Source organism: Branchiostoma floridae, chromosome 3 (genome assembly GCF_000003815.2).
Source record: "Branchiostoma floridae strain S238N-H82 chromosome 3, Bfl_VNyyK, whole genome shotgun sequence".
NCBI lineage: Eukaryota > Metazoa > Chordata > Leptocardii > Amphioxiformes > Branchiostomatidae > Branchiostoma > Branchiostoma floridae.
Genome location: NC_049981.1, coordinates 24,260,095 through 24,278,950, shown reverse-complemented (window position 1 = coordinate 24,278,950; position 18,856 = coordinate 24,260,095). Strand labels below are relative to the sequence as shown.

Genomic DNA, 18,856 nt, shown 5'->3' with positions numbered 1-18,856 from the left:
TGCGCAGGGGTGACTTGGAACAGTCCAATGTTGCGTGGGAATGGGTATGGCTGAAATATGCTGTATTTGCACCCAAGCAAATGTCGGCCTTTCTAGTTCTTCCGGTGTTCGTAATATTTAACAACATAATTGATAACTTCATATATTCAAGCTGACAGTATACTTAACATCAAACGTTATATAACAAATTCATGCACTCCATGGGGAAATGCCGTGTACAATAAGCCTATGATATGTCAAGTGCACAAATTCAATTCTGATGCTGTGTACATGTGTGGAGCTGACAAACACAATAACTTCATTCTAAAACATCATAGCTGAAAGAAATTTAAACTCTATTTCCGTACACAAAGTAAACAGATACCCAACAGGGTTTCGACCAGTCCACTGATCCTGCTGAAGTTTGATCGACTTAAAGCGCAATTCTTTGAGTACGGATAGCGTTTGAATATCTTAAAATGTTGAATACCGTCTCAAAGGAACTTTCGCTCAAACATCAAAGCTGTTACTCTTCTTTCGTTCTGTTTTTTTTTTCAGTGGCTGGATTATGGTGTTTGTTTTTCTCTGGTGTCAGTGCAAATAGCAATAATATATAAAACGAAACAATCCGACAATCTTAAAGAAAATCGATAACTGTGCATCTTGATAAGCATAAATTTAGATTTGTGACTATGATGTGTTCATAGTCTTCTGGTAAGTTGAAAGTAAGAGTATTTGACGGATTGTGATTAAGCTAGCATTGGAAATGCACTTTCTTTGTCGTTGGAAAATGATGAGAAACAAAGTCATACAGGGGCATACAACAATTCTTGCCAAGACAAGTTCTATATTCCAGAACGTGTACTGCTTACGTGACGTCATAACGGATGGTACAGGAAACGACTCGGGAGATTAGCAAACGTACCACAACAAAGATTTATCTTTACTATTCCTTTGAGGTTCAGAGTAAACGGTTTATTTGAGAGCCAACACGCTTTCAATGAATATTTTCCCAGAACAAGATTGTACTACTACAAAGGGTAAGAAAGGTCCACAGGCACTTATACTTCTATTGATCTTTTTTATGTTAAGATGAAAGAACACCTGATATCCTTCAAGACCTCTGAACCACTTAGGCCATGTAAGTTTGATTATATGGATGGCATCCACCTTGCGCATCATTATTCGGCCGTTTTCAACAATACTGTAAATCGTAGCAGCTGCAAAATGATCAAATATATGGCGTAGTCTGCAAAAATAGGGAACATATATTAATCATGTAGAATGTCAAAGTACATTCCAAGGTAAAGAAGAATATGTGAAAGAACAAAGAATTTTGGATAGTTCGGTATACCATACTCTGTGTGTGTGTATCCGTATAACCTTAATGCTTACTTATATCTCATAATGAAGGCAATGTTTTTTTGTTTTTTATGATAAGCTTTTCTTTCGTTGCCCGCCCCATCAGTTTTGGCATTTCCGGAGGATGTCATATTAATCAAATCAACATGGCCTTACTGCCAGATTGAATGTAGACTGTCAACACACTGCTAGTGCTTCTCAGGTACATGATATCGGCAACCGTCAATATTACCTACAAATGTCACTGATATATGTTAGGGAATGACGATTACAACGGATATACCTTCTTGAATATGGCCAAATCTTGGAGTACGTATACCCTATTAGAAGTTACATTTGACATCGGACATACGATTCCGCAGTTGGCTTTTTTGACTGACATTAAAACATTTGCTTCAACAAGGTCACTTACATTGTCTAACTCGTACAATATTGTAGACTAAACATTCACGCCATTGACAATCTGGATGTACTGACTTTGATACCAACGTGAAAAAGACAAATTTTCTTTTTAATAGATTTGAAAAAAAGATCCCATCGCCCTTTATACGGATACGTATAAATAGCTCAATTTTAAAAACAAATCACATAATTTCAAATATAGAGCATTCTTCTCAACGCTCATCGTTCGAAAAAGAATGCACTATGATGGTTATGATTACAATTATGGCAAAAGTATTTTGGCTGATTGAAGAAAAGCTACTCATATACCTTCTGTCTCACACATGATTTCATACTCACTACAAGTATGGTTCTGGTCACTATCTTAACTCACGTTTCTTTGCTTTTGAGGCAAAGGAATGGGCAAAGTGGGCAGAACCAGCGTGTAGGCCTTTCTGAACGGGACTGCCTTCTCTCGATATCTATCGACATAGCCCGCTCCTTTGACTGATCTTGTAGCTGTTTGATCCGCAGCTCCAGATGCTTCTGTATCGCATCCCCGAGTGTTTCTGCGTCCAGCTCAGCCCCGTAGATCCCCCACGTCATCCCTGTCTCGTCGAATACAACATCTTCCACGATCGATTTTCTTCTGGGATCCTGAGATTCCTTTGGCACTTCCAGGTTTTGTCCGACAACAACCTTGGGAAACAAATGGGAAATCTTGCTCTCACTGTCCTCCATATCTCCAACACTGGATGATTTGTTTACCGGGGATACTTTAGACTTGTCCTTGATCGTAGATGAAGATGAGGTCATTGCCTTCTCTATTAAGTCTTGGACTTTTTCATGATGTCCTGTAAGCAGCATGTCCTCCTCACGTTTGACACTTTTAAGGCGAGGCACTCCTTCTGACACTGTTTTGACAAGACTGCCTTTAACTATTTCACAACGCTCGTCCGGCAAAGTGCCCGCGGTACTGGATGCAGACGCGTGCCGTGAGGAGGCCGACTTGCCGCTACTCGCGGACGTGTTTCGCGATGACTTTCCGCTTTTGCTACTGTCCCGCTTGGAGGTCTTCTTGATCCAGCGTTCAAACTTTCTGTCCGTGTCTTCTCGAATTTCTTTCATCGTGGGGGATTGTGCACTTGACAAGTCGAAAGGATCTTCCAAGTCGCATGACACATCTGTCGATAGTCTTGTTCGAAAAGAGTGGATTGATCCTCGCGACGGCCCGCTATCTTGTTTTTCAGCTTCACCATGAGATATGTGCCTTTCCTTACTTTGAGCTGGTTGTCTTCCCAGCAAAGACTCATAAGCTTTATCATACTCAGAGACATCACTTGTCTGGCGTCTGTTTCGAAATTCTTTCATCTTCACTAGCGATGGCACTTCTTCGTCTTTTCTTCGAGCATGGGTGTCATTCCCATCGCTACCCAGTATTCCTTCATCTACCGTCTCAGCTGTCTTTGAATGGAATGATCCATCAGTCAAATCTATTCCAACAGCTGTATCATGTCTAATGCTAATGTTTGAAATACCAACAGGTGTCTTTGTGCCCGAGGTATTCTGGTAAGGTGCAGCTGTTTCGCGTTTTGAGCAATCATCTCTCAAAGATGGTTGGCAAGCACATGCTTTGGGAAGTGATCTTTGGGGCGACATGCTAGAAATCTTGTGTAGGCTGCCTGTGCTGGTCGCCTTTTCGTTTCTCGCCATAGGCAGTATAAAGTCAGCAATGTTACATTCAACTCCTTTTTCTATCATATGCAGTGTCCTTGATTCCTCTGTTCTTTCCGAGCTGAGAGAGGGTTCGCATTTTCCTCTTGGCGGGGAGCCATTTTTAATCTTCGTCATGTTCATAGATGCAGCTTTTACGTCAAGAGTCTTCATTGCACTAGACAACAGGTCTACGTAAGACAGATTTCTGTCAACATTCAAGAAATGTCCGTCACTGTTGAAGCGAGAAATCACCCTGAATTCACCGGAAAAGTCTTTGAATACAGGTTGACGTTGTGAGGATGTTTTGAGGAGTGTTATCATCCAGTCAGAGCTGGCCCGAGTGATTGGTCTCGTTTCAGCCATAGTCGATGAGCCGGTCGTGTTCGATGCAGCTGGCGTCGCCCATGCAGACTGGACATCCACCAAGTGGTCGAATCTTCTTCTTGAGGAAGCAATTTGCTCCGAAGGAAGGCGAATAGACGGAGACTCCATGTCTTGTCGATCTTTAGATATGACTCATCAGTCTGATTTCCTCACCGCCTAAAAGCAAAATGCAAAGAAATCGGTAAATGATTAAAGAATCCTATACAGACGGTATTTTATGAATTATGAGTAATAAATAGTTGCAGATTTACGTCGAATATTGGAAATATTAGCACTAGAACATGGGATAACAGAACCACATTTAATAGTGATAATTTTTCTTGGAGTTGGGACGCATAGCCTATTGATACTGCGCTTTATCTTCTAAGACAGATCTGCCCGTGACACATTCAGGTCAACTCAACTTGATAAATGTTCTTGATAAATCGTCGGGTCTACAAAGTACGGGTGTTTTCAGTAGGTATGGTCACATGTGGTCAATTTAGATCAAGATAGAGTGGCCCCGAATTGTAATAAAGTAGTACTGGCGCTTATTTGATTTCTCTAATCTGATTAAACATAATCTTCCCAGCATACATGGTCGCAGCTGGAAACAAATTGTCTACCTGCTGCATTGAGGGGACCTTTCAGAAGTGGGAACGAAGTGATCTTATGTCTAGAGCTTAGATATCTGTAGACAGTGGGGAAAATTGCAGTCATATACCCTGCTGAGACTATGTAGCAAAGGGAATGAACACAACAAAAATTAGTCATTTTAATTCTAACATACAACGTTTACATAAAACATATAGCATAGGCCGATCATTTAATCCATTAGAAATGCTGGACATTCTTATTCTTGCGCACATTTCATCTGTAGAAATTAGCGTACTTGGTCGACGACTTATCATCCATCCGTACATAAATACATGTACGTCTACAAGCTGTTTACTCCCCAGAAACAAAAAGACAAAAAAAAGACTACCAACACTACGTACAATGTAACAGTTTATTATTTTCACTGCGTTAGAATGCAGTTTATAGATAAAATCTACTGCATATAACAGGGCAATTCTAGGTACCGACGCGCAGTTTCCAGACGACAGGAGCCTACATGTGACGAATAGAGATCTTTAATTGGTTGGTCTTTGGAAACGCCCAAGGGAGTCATAGAAATCCTGCTGAAGGACCATGTGTTTCAATCTCAAGTTGTATATTGAACGATTTTCTCTCTGTCACCGTTGGAAGTTATACTTTGATCTACCAACGAAATGAATGTTTTGTCGATATTTTCAGTTACATGGACATGGAGCAATCAATCTAATGTAAGGGCTCGACATGGCAAAATACATCTTCATCAATTTTGCTCATGATTTACAACGTCGCCTTTCATAATGTCGCCGGCATCCTGAGAATAATACATCTACCTCATGTGGCGGTAACTGATAGAGTCATGCCAGTTGGCGCTGTAAGCTTCCTGACGTTTCTAAACCAGCCGCTATGTCTTCACCGACAACCTTCAATGACAATTTCACCGACTAGAGAAACCTTAGCTGTATCGATCACGGTTACAATGGACATTGTGGTATTATCTCGATGTCAATCAGTCCCAACATTACCCAAACTAGACAACAATAGGTACCGCACGGCAATAGGTACCTTTACGTTACTCAAAGATTTTGCCAAACATCTATTTGAATGTCAAAATCGCCAAATGATTACAAACACAATTCAACATACAGAAATAACCGATGGTAGTGTGCAAAATTATCAAATATCAACAAAAACTGCAATATTTAACATCAGTGAGATTGAAAACAAGGAGAAAGAGTGTCATTTTGTGAACAAATTCCATTTCACGGTCGAACAATTTCAATTCCATTCTCCATTCCTTTCGTTTGCAGCAAGGTCAAAATAACAAAGTGAAATGGCTGCACTGTTGTTTTCCATTAAACTCAACATGATCGATCCGAGAATTCTTATCTTCTACAGGGGAACATGTAAATTGCTAGGCAGTATGCTGCGAAAAACAGACATATTACTAAATGTATGCTGACATTGTATACACAAAATGTCAGGACGCAATCAGTCAGAGGGCTTATCAAGTGTCAACATTATTTTTATTGCATTTGCACAACTATTGGAGTAGAAAGGCATTGTTCCTCTCTTAGTATCACACTTCATGTATTTCCACCATTTTAACAGCCTCTTAAAGAGCATCTTATCATCAGGTACAATAAGACCGAAATTGGATTTGAGGATAGAAAAAGATCAACAAACCCTATTAGGCCTACCATCATGATGATTTTTACTCCACAGAGTATAGGGCATCTGGCAAGGACTTGTAACGTCCTGAACAGGACAACAATGGTTACATGAAGCCTCTCTACGCTTTTACCTAACTCGAAAGTGTTGTTACATAGCTACCATTGATACAAAAATTAACAATTATATTGCTAGATTCTACAAAATAAAACCCCGTCCCAAGAGACAGTAATATCCAAAACAGAGATAAAAGTCCACGACTGTATTTAAAACTTACTGAAGCCCTTGTTGTTTCTTTGTAGTTTGTGCGGCATCTTCCGTAAACGGCCGCATAGATAAGCACACGAGGTTTGTACTAAAGGATAATACTATATGTACGTACGATCTCCATATCCAGACGGACGTATCTGATCCACTCCTACAGGGAAGGGCTTACTTCATCTTTTACGTAGAGTGAGCAAAAATAAGTATATGTTTTTTTCCAAGAGCACAATGTCCTGTCGGGGATGCGAACCCTCGGGTTCTTAGAAAACCGATCCTAACCACGAGGGCTCAACTTAGTCTTTACCTAATAGTTGCGAAGCATAAACCCTCACTGAAAAAAGCAATATCCATAACATATCATGACAAAAAAACCATGAGTTATAGTGATTTTAAGATGCATCATTCTGAAACACCAAATGCTAGTAACGGGATTATATTTAGTATATAGATAGAGTATATTTCAGCCATATACAGAAAGGTCTTAAAGAAATGCATGTAATTTTTTATGAAATTTTCATAATAGCCATCGAATAATTTAGTGATCCTTCCCTTCTAATAATCCCAGCCATCCCTCGCCCATTAATGGCCATTCGTATGGCGTTCGGCAGGCCAGCTATCTCTGGACTGTACTAAATTACTCTCAGAAAGGGGGAGCAGTACCTAAAAATACCACGGGGCCCCGAATCCCAGAATGTTTCTTCATGACTCTGAAAATACCCGACAAAAGGATCTTGAATTACGAGTGCAAACAACCACGTCCACAAACAGTACCCTCGGTGGAGGTAAACCTCCTTCCGAAGGTAATAGATTATAAGAGTGAAAGTCCCAAGGCCTTGACCTACCCTGTCAAGTGGATTCTTATGCGCATGTGTAACTGGTAAAAAAGTCATTTAGATAATACCATTTGTGGGAGCGCAGCTGTACCATTTGACAAAAGAAAAAATGTCATACCATAAAAAGCCTCTGAAATGTTCACGTCAGGTTCAAAAGTGCAAAGGGCATTTCCAAGGGGTCAAATTGATCATTTCAGAGGCAATTGAAGTTCAAACGATTGCATGCATCAGCCACGCTCTTCTGATTCAACTTTGAATGGAAAACAGACTGCATTACAAAGGAAAAAAATTTAAAAAAAAGATGTTTGAATTTTGTTTCAACCAAATGTTAAGAAAATATGTTATGTGTTGTAATATAGCAGTTTTCAATGAGATTCCGAAGATCCAATACAGCTTTTGTTAATTTCTTGAATTATCTTGTCTTATCAATTATTACAATATGGCCGTAACTAGCATAGATTATTTCAATTGATGGCCTTCTCTCTCATGCGTGAAATGTTATAGATTTCATTTCATCGCGTTTATACTGTATCAGAAATTATGCAAATGAACCCACATTTACACAATGTATGCACCAACATGGGCCACTGCAGGTATCTAATGTCAAAGGTTAATGTGTGCTAAGGCGATCTTCCCAGGCAATAGATACCATACCCATGCCTGCTGAAAATCGCAAAACAGCACTCCCCGTCCTTAAAGACAATGTGCACTGTAAATGTGTTATAGTACGTGTATGAACGATGCAATCGGACACAAAAATACACAGAACAAAATTGACATTACAGTTTTTCTCATTAAATATATTGTATTTTGATAACACAGTACCTTGAGTTAGCTGTACCTTGGGTAGAGCTATAGGGAAGTACCCCCCTGCTGAACTGCTATTTAATTCCTTGGACTTGCTAAATTGTCTAAGTTATTTCTCTACCAATGTGAACACCACGGCCATTTATAGAGTAAGGTCTAGAGAGATTATGCTCCCAAGTTGATTTGTAGTAGACCTGAATAAAAAAAAACTATCAAGAAAAATGCTGCTGCTAAGTTTTGCCTCGTTATGTCGAATACAACGACAACAGCAAAGGCTGAAAATCCATGCTTATATATTTGCCCTATCCATCACCATTCACCTCAAACGTTGTTTTTCACCCTTCGTTTGTTGAATAAATGAAGCAGCCTCTTGAGTGTACCGTCGATTAAATGCACACTCGGTAAGAAAGATGGAAACTTGACAAACGTTCGACAGGTCTATCCCTCAGAACCATTATTGTGGCTCTTTAGATATGAGTTCAATTACAACAAACCACGACGCAGGAGAGAGTTAAGCTGGGATAAGCCTGCAGTCGATCACCTTCACTGGAAACGCTCGTCATTCAGACATGTCAGAAACGAAGGGATCCTTCGGTACGTTGTCTGACACGTTGTTTCGCTAAACCTTCAGTTAGTAAATATTGTTTATGATGGCTTTAATGTGTATATATGTCACAGGGGAGATTGGAATCCAGGGGGATTCGGAATCCTCCTAGGGGAGATTGGAATTCCAATCTCCCCTAGGGGAGATCAGAATTCCAATCTCCCCTAGGAGGATTCTGAATCCCCCTAGGGGAGATTGGAATTCTAATCTCCCCTAGGGGAAATTGGAATTCTTCTGTATTTCCAGTCTCCCCTAGGGGCATTCCAGATTCCCCTAGGGGACATTGGAATTCTTCTGTCGTTCTACTGCAATGTCAATGTTAACTACACTGAAGTCTGACTGTTGAAATGTACTCAATAACTGTTAATTTTGCCAAATTTTGAACTGCAGGCTTTGATCGGAATATGACCTCTAAAGTATGGAGTCACTAACTTATAATGGCATATGCAAATGTGCTAATTTACATATTGGTGACATTGGCATACCATTATATAATTATGAGTTAGTGACTCAAATGATTCAGTCTACTTTCCAAAACAATTTCATCCACTCTGATTATTGGTAACATCAAAGATTGTCCTGGTAGAATTCTGGATTCTCCTCTATTACTAAATGTTTGAAAATGTGATGTTTAATGAGCTATAGTATAGGATAATGTGCTATTTTACACTATAGAGAAGTATTCTTAACCTTAGATTGTCAGCAAAAATGATAAGTGTTAGATATAAAGCATAAGATATGATGATTTATTCTTAGAAATAATTATAAATCCTTTGTTGCATTGTTTGAAACTTCGAATCCATTCATGGTAGATTCAAAGATTATCCTGGTAGAATTCCAATCTCTCCTAGGAGAGATTGGAATCCCACTAGAACTCCAGAAGAATTCTAATCTCCCCTAGGGGAGATTGGAATTCCGATCTCCCCTAGGAGGATTCCAGATTCTCCTAGGGGAGATTGGAATTCTGATCTCCCCTAGGGGAGATTGGAATTCCAATCTCCCCTAGGAGGATTCCGAATCCTCCTGGATTCCAATCTCCCCTATAACTCGCCTGGATTCGAGGGACAATGCTACTATCGTAAGAATATGCAAACATAGCTTTACTTTTATTTATGTTTAAAACAGTGTGAATATTAATGAATTAGATATAATTGTGTTTTTCGTACAACACAGTGGCCACTTCACATTTATGAGCATTTAAAGCAAATGGTTATGAACAAGCCATGCATGGTCTGTGGAAGCATTGTATCCTTTTCAGGTTTCTCAATACAAACTTAAAAGGAGATATAATTTCATAAGACTTAGTGTGGGTTATGCTCCTGTGCTCTCGTTGGAAATTATTGGACGCCAAGCAGAGCAATATGTTTACAATATTGATGTGACAGAAGTATAAAAAGTCGCAGGATAAATAGATCTAATCAATTTATGTGTGTTATATCATCATCATCATCTAGCTAAGTAATCGAAATTCTAAAATCTACAGCCTTATATAAATTCCTTGTGTACTTTAAGGCATAATATCTTTTTCACTGTATCTAAAATGGTTCTCCGCTTCCCTAATTCCTTAATAAGACCCAGCTATTTGTTAGTTTTCTTAGTTTAGGATAGTTTACCCCCCTCACGAATGGAACAGTCCGGGTCTGGAATGTGCTGTGTGGAGCGACCTTGAGTGAATACACACGTGCGGGACTGACTCGTGAGATGTGTGTGTGTCAGTGTCTTTATAATATCCCTAAGTGAAAGGGGCCAGGAATCAGCTTAACACTATCTACATGTATCTATCATGAAGGGTTACTACTCAGGAACGGCTGTCGCCAATGACTAGTTGCCCATGGACTACAACACAATGATTCAAATGTGGGCGTCGACCAGCAATGCTGCAGTACCTGAAAATGTTGCTAGGGAGCCCAAAACCAGCATTTCTCTTTGATATCTCTCAACAACTACTCATATAGCGAATTTCATGCAAATCTACCAAAGCATCTTTAGGTATTGGTGTGAGCACACAATACACAACCAAAAACAGTACCCCTGGCGGATGCATGGGAACCTCCTTACCGGGGAACGAACTGCGTCTTCTGCGTATCAATCGACGTCAACGTCCAATCTTTTGGGGATGAAAAATTCTTCATTACATAGACCAGATTGGCCACGTCAAAAAATTCAATTCCTCCCCATCGATCTTGCAATTAACAATCTATTAGAGGAAGTCATGCATGATACCAAAGATAAGTGATTCATTTGATAAATGATTAGATACATTAGGGTTGTGTATCGAATGGCTATGTAGCACAGTGACGTTCATCGAAGTGATACATAATGTTATACACGCACATGTGTTTGTAAATTGTTGCAATCCTAATTCCATGCGAGGAATCATGCAGCTTAAGAGAAAGAATTTTCGCTTATTTTCAGTTGGAAAATAACGTATATTTTGGGAATACGAATGCAGTAACTAAAATAGATGGCTTTCTTATTGTAAAGCGATGTATTAAATGTTAAGCTTGCTAAAATGAAGATTTATGATATATACTTGAGTGTTTTTTTACATTCCCTCGTGCACGAACAGGAATATGATGAATGTTACAAGTCATTCCAACCCTTCAGTGGATTAGTTTAGCAATTAGCATGGGAGGATTGTAAAGTTACGTGAGGTAGCGCTATATATCAGAGTGGCAAGTGGAGTGATGTAATGCACGCAATGCGTGGGTGTAGAGACGTGAAGTATGGCTGAGATAAAACGCATGAACTGTGATAAGGATGAAATGCAATCTTATCAGGATACATTCTTCAAAGCTGCAAACATTATTTACATGAACAAGACCACAGTCAATGCTTTGCAATTGTCTAGAGAACTAACACATCAAACTACAGTTATGAGATTGTGTACATTTTACATGGTATATAAAAAAGTCAGCATCTAGAAGCAACCTAGCTATATGAGAAGTGGCTATGGAAAGGATAGATTAGAAAAGAAAATATCTGAGTTACCTTGTAGAAGTCATTAAAACAAAATATACACTCCTTACAACACTATCATATTCATGTAAACAATAATCTACCAGGTGATGGACCTTGTGTCAAATAGATCACTCTGCCAGGACCATCTTATCTAAATACCACAGTTCACATCCACAAACCCCACAGGACTTTAGCATGCCGTGTTATCCCATGGCCAGGTAGTGAGCATGATCTGAATCTTTAAACGTAGTGCTGTGTTGTGTGGAAGGGGGGGGGGGGGGGGTATAACGCTATTTGCATGTAATGCTATTTCTGCCACCTTGTGCATCCGTATTAAATGCAGGGCTACAATTTTGGAACACTAATTGCTTTCAATTTTTATGGTCACAAAGACATGAATAGCTATTGAAAATGCAATTCTTGCAGAGAAAGCAATGACAATTTGGACCCAAGAATATAGACAAGAAGAAAAGAATAGTACATTATTGCATATTTAATGATCAGGGACAGTTCAATATATACATCTCCAAGCATAATGTATCATTACAACGCAAAACAACCATATCATTGTTGCGTAATATTGCATGACCACAGATATCATGCCTGGGGGAGACCCTGGGCTTTAGGTCTGATGCAATACAAATTTGATGGGTAGCTGTCTGGCTGAGTCAATCATATAAATATATATATATGCCAAGCAGTAAAACATATGGTAAGCCTACAACAACAATGAAATCTTGAAAGATATTTACAGTTGTGCAATTGTATTGGAACCCAAACTCACCACAAAAATTTTGCTGTCTTTAGCATAATCTTATCATTTCGTCTTAGTAATGTGGCCAATACTGTATATTCCAAATCTTTGCAAATCAGTTGTAAGCGTTGCAGCTGGTAGCAAAATGGATATATACCGCCTTTCATTAACTACGACGAACTGCCAACTGCCCCACACGCTAACTGTATTTATTACGTCCTTAATCGAGTGGGTGATGATCTGAGCTAACGTGTTAGATCGACACAAGGGACACACAATCGATACACCGGTCCATCTCAACACAGTGGGCTGTCATGTATGTGAAGTCGCGGAATTAATAAACCCACTCAGCCCAAAGTCAAATTACCTACTCTCTCTGATCATCTTCTAGGGCTTCGTTAGGCATTAATGAAGACAACCTTATACAGGCGACATTTTTCTTCCATCTGCACATTCAACTCAACTGCCGTAAAATTATTCATTAGTGCGCTTGCATTTATCATCGTCAGTTTTAATTTCAATTTTGCAGTAGTAATGCTAACAGTGGCAGATTGCTGGAGTTCACCACTGTGTCTTGCACCTTTCCATGTTGATTAACAAATGAAAGCTCGTCGCCCTGAGTTACAATCGTTAGCTATCAGAGACAGCCACGACGTGCGTTTTGCAGTATGATTTGTATGCAATTAGGTCATGGCAGATCAAGGTCACTTCTTCAGACACAGGGGCAATTTGTTACACTGTAATCGAACATGATATATTTTTCGAGTAAGGGAGGTGCCTGATATCAGAAAATGAATAGCCATATGTGATTAGACATGGCCATACAGCCCGTTGACCCATGTGGCCATATAGGAAACTGCATCTGGGATATCGATACATGACGTGATATGTCTGTCTGTAGCAATATCACCAGACAGATGTCGCGTGGGAGACCATTCTTAAAACTCAACGATGCAGAAGAGCTAACATGTTATATGGCAGCAAATTGTAACGCATGTACTGAAACAAGATGAGTGGAGTTGTTCTTCAAAACACCTTGCTGGGTATTAATAATGATACTGCTGTTAATCAAAGCTGAACGGTTGAAATGAATTAAAAGTGCAAATTTATCATACGTCATTTGTCATATATGCCAACAAATAGAAATGATCGTAAATTACCATTAACATCCTTTCTCCTTTCTAAAATATTCAAAATATGGAAGATCTTCTCACAATGTTTTTTCCAAGTATTTTGCTAACAAACCAAATTGTTACATGCGCATTATGTGTATGGTATTTTGCACATTCAAATGCATTCCTTTCATAAACAAGCATAAGTCACAATAGCAAACTGTATGGTATGTATAAGCATGCACATGAATCTGAGAGCTTACCGATGGGGTGTTGCTCTCTTGTCCGGGTTGCTTAGACGTGCTGTCTTAGCGCCATAGGTAGTTTACACCGCTGTAGCTGAGCTGCTCACACGCTGGGCACGTCCCCGCGCTCTTCCGTGTGTGTAAAACTGCTCAACCACCAGCTTGGCCTCATATAGCAACCTGAGATACCGGTCACCCTAATATATGCTTTCCCTTCTGTATTTGTGTGTGTTCCACCTATACGGAGAGCTCTAGCATGGAATGGATTCGGCTAAAAGCAACCCCCGAAGCATCCCCATGGTGGCTGCGTTGTGCTGACCGCGACTGTGGCTAATATCACACACACTGTAGTTTTTGCACCGCGCCGGTATACATCAGATAGAGTAGCTAGATGACGGCGGCGGCAGCGACTGACGGCGTATAATGTTTACGCGAAGCCGGCTGTCTCTACCGAGAATACATAATTAGGAGCGTTTTCAATTCCGGGACACTGGCAGGCACCAATCATGAGCGAAGTAGAAATGTAGTCCGCTTAGTCACGTGCAATTTAATTCATTTCTGCAAAGCTAATACTAAGTCCTAGCTGAGTTAGTGAGCACAATTATCTCATACTGCGTAGCTCATCTCGCCCAAGCATTGAAAGAAACAGCCTACCTGGTGCATAATGATAAGATAAGGCAGCCCTATTTTCTCTCACCATGTCAACGTAAAATACTACCTCGACGTTGCAGCAATTTGTTACATGACTAATTAACATCTCCGTTGTAGGCCAAGGAGAGACAAAACATGTATCTCTGTTTTGCCAAATTATTCGTTACTAGAGTCATTTGTAAGGGATGAGCCACATGTTTCTTCTCAAAGACGGGAGAAAGCATGGTGATCTAACACCCTTTTGACCTTCATCTACTCCACAAACGAGGTTTAACAACCATATAATTGAAAACACGTTTATGGGTTGACCTATACCGAGTGCAAATGCCATCAAAGGGCATCGTAGCCGTGAAATTGTTTGACGTGGGGTTTATTTCCGGTCGCAATACATCACTAGACAAGGCACTCTACGGGTGACATCATTCGCAAATGGTGCGTAATAACAGCCTGTAACGAATGTGCAAGTCTCCGGATTCGTAGGTATCTGCAATTCCAAGAAAGCTGACAGGGGGACTAATGTTAGCGTCATTCTTCTGAGTTTTGAAATAAGGTGATAGGATAAAGGAGGCTGTATGGATTAGGAAGTATACTCCAGTCATGAACCGAGATGAGGGGGGGGGGGGGGGGTATAGACTCAGTAACGTGTGGGGCAGTATTTTCCAGTAGTAGATATATCTGATACATCAATTTCACTGATAATTGACAACTGTATATGGACGGATTACACTCCTTTGCGTTTGGGACTGCATTGTAAATATTCTACATAAAGCTGTCTCTACAAATGTAAATACGTTTTGTGACCACATCTGAACTGTTAGCAGCGACATCTCTCCTGTTGTACAATGTCAACCAGTCAGAATTGCCCTGCACAAGGTGACAGACGGTCACCGAAACGTGGCAAGAATAGAGAAAATGGTAACCGTTGGGTAAAAAGAGTTCCTTTATTTGTATATCAATCAACCACCGGAAATATTGATCTGTCAAATCACAAGGACCGGGACTGTTTTATGTAAAATCAACCTCTCTTTTTGGTTGGATTTTGCGATCATATAAATAGATATATACAATCATATAATCGAAGATGTATATTTTTGTTTGTTTGTGTGTGTGTGTGTGTGGGGGGGGGGGGTATGTGTGTGTGTGTGTGTGTGTGTGTGTGTGTGTGTGTGTGTATTTATGTGTGTGTCTGTGTGTGTGTTTGTGTGTTTGGCTGTAGCTCATTTTTAAGAGCTTAAGGTTATCGCCAAATGCGTTCTGCGGACGGATGGCGGAATTGGAATATCGGATTCATGACCGACTTTCAAATGTCAAACGGCCCTTTCCTTACTTTTTATTATTGTCAAAAGTCATTCACTACGCCAGTAGATGATGCCTGATGGCTGTAGTATTAAATCAAACTCTCACATAAAAAAAGATTGTTAATCAATATTAGGAGTACTTGTACACTGCTCTCGTGTTACCACAGTACCGATCATAGAACCGTACATTAACCCTCAAGCACCCGACCTTTTTTTGCGACTAAAATGACCGAGTGGGGTCCAAACGGACCCCAAAATGTTTTGTTCATAAAATCTCAGTACCATGTTTTATCGGCGAGCATTATATATACATTGCTTCGTTAATGTAAGAGGAAGATTTTGAGATGTTAAGGTGGTGCTAATTCCAACTCATTATCTTAATTTATGCAAAAGTTCAGAAGGACCACGTTTTGCACTAAACCTATTCCCACCAGATAGGGGAATTTTGAGGCCCTCAGCAACATTTATGTCGCATAACTCATGAACGGCTAGAGCTAAAGCTACGAAACTTGGTAATTTATCACGAAATATTGTTTGCAAACGTTTTTATCAATAAAGTAAGTTTATCATTTTTTGGGGTTGCCATGGCAACCATATTCTAACAGGCATATTTTTGCCAAAATTTGACAATTTCAATATTAACAAGGTTTTCTTGGTAAACTGCACCTGTTTTCTGACAACAATTAAATTCTATGAAATTCAATGCAGTTTTCATGACTTAAAATTTATAATTTATGCTAATTTCATGACGTCATTGGTCAAAATCCAAGATGGCCGCCCCGATTAGGCAAATGACGTCATAATGTCGTCACATTACATGTTGATGACCCAGAAATTTTTGTGATGATTCCAATTTACATTTTCATTATTGTCTGAAAGTTTGGTATTCATACTGTAAGTGGTTAAGGAGTTAGCCTCCAAAGTTTGTTTTAAAAACTGCACATTTTTGCTGGGGTCCGTTTGGACCCCAGAGGAACTGAACACAAACTTTCTTTATAATTTCCACATTATTATACCAATCATTGCGAAAACTTAGGAGGAGGTGTAATACATATTGACTGACAAAGTCACGGAAGGTTTTTTTCTTCAGATCAAAAATGTTGAAATTGCACTTCAAAATGTACGCCTGGGGTCCAAATGGACCCCACTCGGGTGTTTGAGGGTTAATACATCTTTAAAGGGGCATTCAACTCCAGAAGCGAGTATTGAAACTCCTCAGAGAATAGATAATTAGATGCTTAAATCAAGTTTATTTGGTCAAATTTACCACAAGTTGAAGCCTATAAACGCAGGGCCAACATTGTATCAAACCAGTTCTTGAATTCCCCTGAGGACCCTTCCAATTTTGCGCTGGTGGGGGAGGACGTAACTTCGACCAAGGGAACAGGTACCGGTTAATACTAGTGAAATTTTCGATACAATTATGTTTTAGGATCACTCTTTTTATTTACTGCGTGTTAATAAACGGCATCAAAACTGCCAGCCAACACGTTTCAATCATTATTTGTGGGTCATTCTGTAGTAATTTGTCGATGTATAGATTAAAAAAAGCCTTTTTAGATCGCAAAATGGTCCATAAAAGAAACCAAATTTCTGTATTCTAAGAGTCGCCAGGCTTAAAACTTTTTGTGTACCTTCCTACATGTCCGAATAGTCACTCTACCGTTTTTGTCTACCACTGACAGAAATTGTGTTAGACGCCATTTTACGTCAACCTATTTCTAACTTCTAAGTTCCCAAATCTCTCTATTTCAAGATGAGATAGTCTTCAAACTTTTTTGTATCTCCCTAAATATGTGATAGTCAATTGACTACTCTGTCAAGCTTATTTCAACTACTGTCAGCGAGAAAGTGTGTCGGAAGTGGCAAAATCATATACGGCACAGTGCACTTGGATTTAGAAAAGGATTGTTAACAAATATCGAATATAAAAGACAAATGACGTAACTTTGCGAAAAGTCGGGTGCATTTGTACCTCAAAAATATCATCAAATAACACTCGCTTCTGGAGTGGAACTCCCCTTTAAAATATTCTTTTTTTGAGAGAGATTTCCTCCCACGCGCACAGCGGTTATCGGTAGGCTGACGGGACTAGCTGCTCTCTTTGTTTTTTTGGTTCTCAATAAAGCACATTATACAACATAGTAAATGGTGACAATGTAATATACCATGGTATTTTAGAGGCCCTAAAAGAAATGCATTCATATTCGTGTCCATTCTTCACCTCTCACAGCATTTGACCTGCACAACTGAAGCCAACTGCAGGTACGTAAAATTATAGACGATAACATGGCACCCAATACCCCCACTGCATCTTCAGTATAGTATAAATAGATTCGATGTATACTTGAACTATGGATTCTACAAAGAAGAATATAAAGTCCTTTTATTGAGTAACCACGAAACAAACACCCCCTAATGTCGTTCGCGTATCGCTCTATGTTACGCCGTATTCAAGTGTCGAGTCTTACAATGAAACATCACGTTTATTTAGATCAAAGACGGAAGTAGACCTGCTGTCATATATGTCTCTTGATTGATAATCTGTAACTATAGAGTAAAACTTTGGGTTATCCAATCTCTATTTTATGGATACTTTATTTATTTCGTGCTGTTCTGCTCTGCTGTTGTGAATTTCAAGTATACGTGACCACAGTAAAACAAATCACCAGGCAGTCTTAATGCCCTCTACTGGCTCTCCCATGTATATCTATTTCCTGACACATGGTCCTCTAAAATGTACTGCAAAGAGACATGTAATCCCTGTCTGGCGCTTGAATTACCCACTAAGAGGACTGCAGCCATATAAAACGAATGCGGCATTATCAATCTCCAGGATACTTGTGCTGCACTCGGTCTAAAAAGTCTACAAAATAATGCGAAGTACAAATGTACACGGACTATCGTCGTAAAGTTTTGCCAAACGAAACCCTGTATTTAAGTATGGTTGAAAACATGCGGCAAGGTTGTGTTTCTTCATGAGATTAGGCCTAAGCGTGACGAAGGTTTTGCGTGTGTTAAGATATTTCATTTAGTGTCAGGTGGCTGAATTTGTACCTTATGCAATGATGTGTGTTCTTAAAGATAAAGGTTACTTTCAAAACAAGGGGTTTGTGCGGCTTTATCTCAATTATCTTAAGTTTGAGATAACCTAAATGTCACATTTCTTCCCTGCCAAAATTGGATATCAAAGTTTCCCTTATTCTTAGTCATCCTTTTGCAAACAAATTCGGTATTTAACGACGAGAAAATCAATACTTT

At 39.5% G+C, this 18,856-nt stretch overlaps 1 protein-coding gene across 1 annotated transcript; it reads right to left on the bottom strand.

The window, feature by feature from the left end:
- Positions 1-102: 102 nt before the first annotated feature.
- Positions 103-14,050, bottom strand: LOC118412580. Its single transcript, XM_035815529.1, has 2 exons — positions 13,665-14,050; positions 103-3,978 (listed from the first exon to the last, which is right to left on the bottom strand). Exon 2 carries the CDS (start codon positions 3,928-3,930, stop codon positions 2,113-2,115), a length of 1,818 nt encoding a protein of 605 aa, XP_035671422.1. The 5' UTR covers positions 3,931-3,978; positions 13,665-14,050; the 3' UTR covers positions 103-2,112.
- Between the last annotated feature and the right edge of the window lie 4,806 nt (positions 14,051-18,856).

Coding starts and splice junctions, on each gene's coding strand:
- LOC118412580 (XM_035815529.1), bottom strand. CDS start 3,930: ATGGAGTCTCCGTCTATTCGCCTTCCTTCGGAGCAAATTGCTTCCTCA.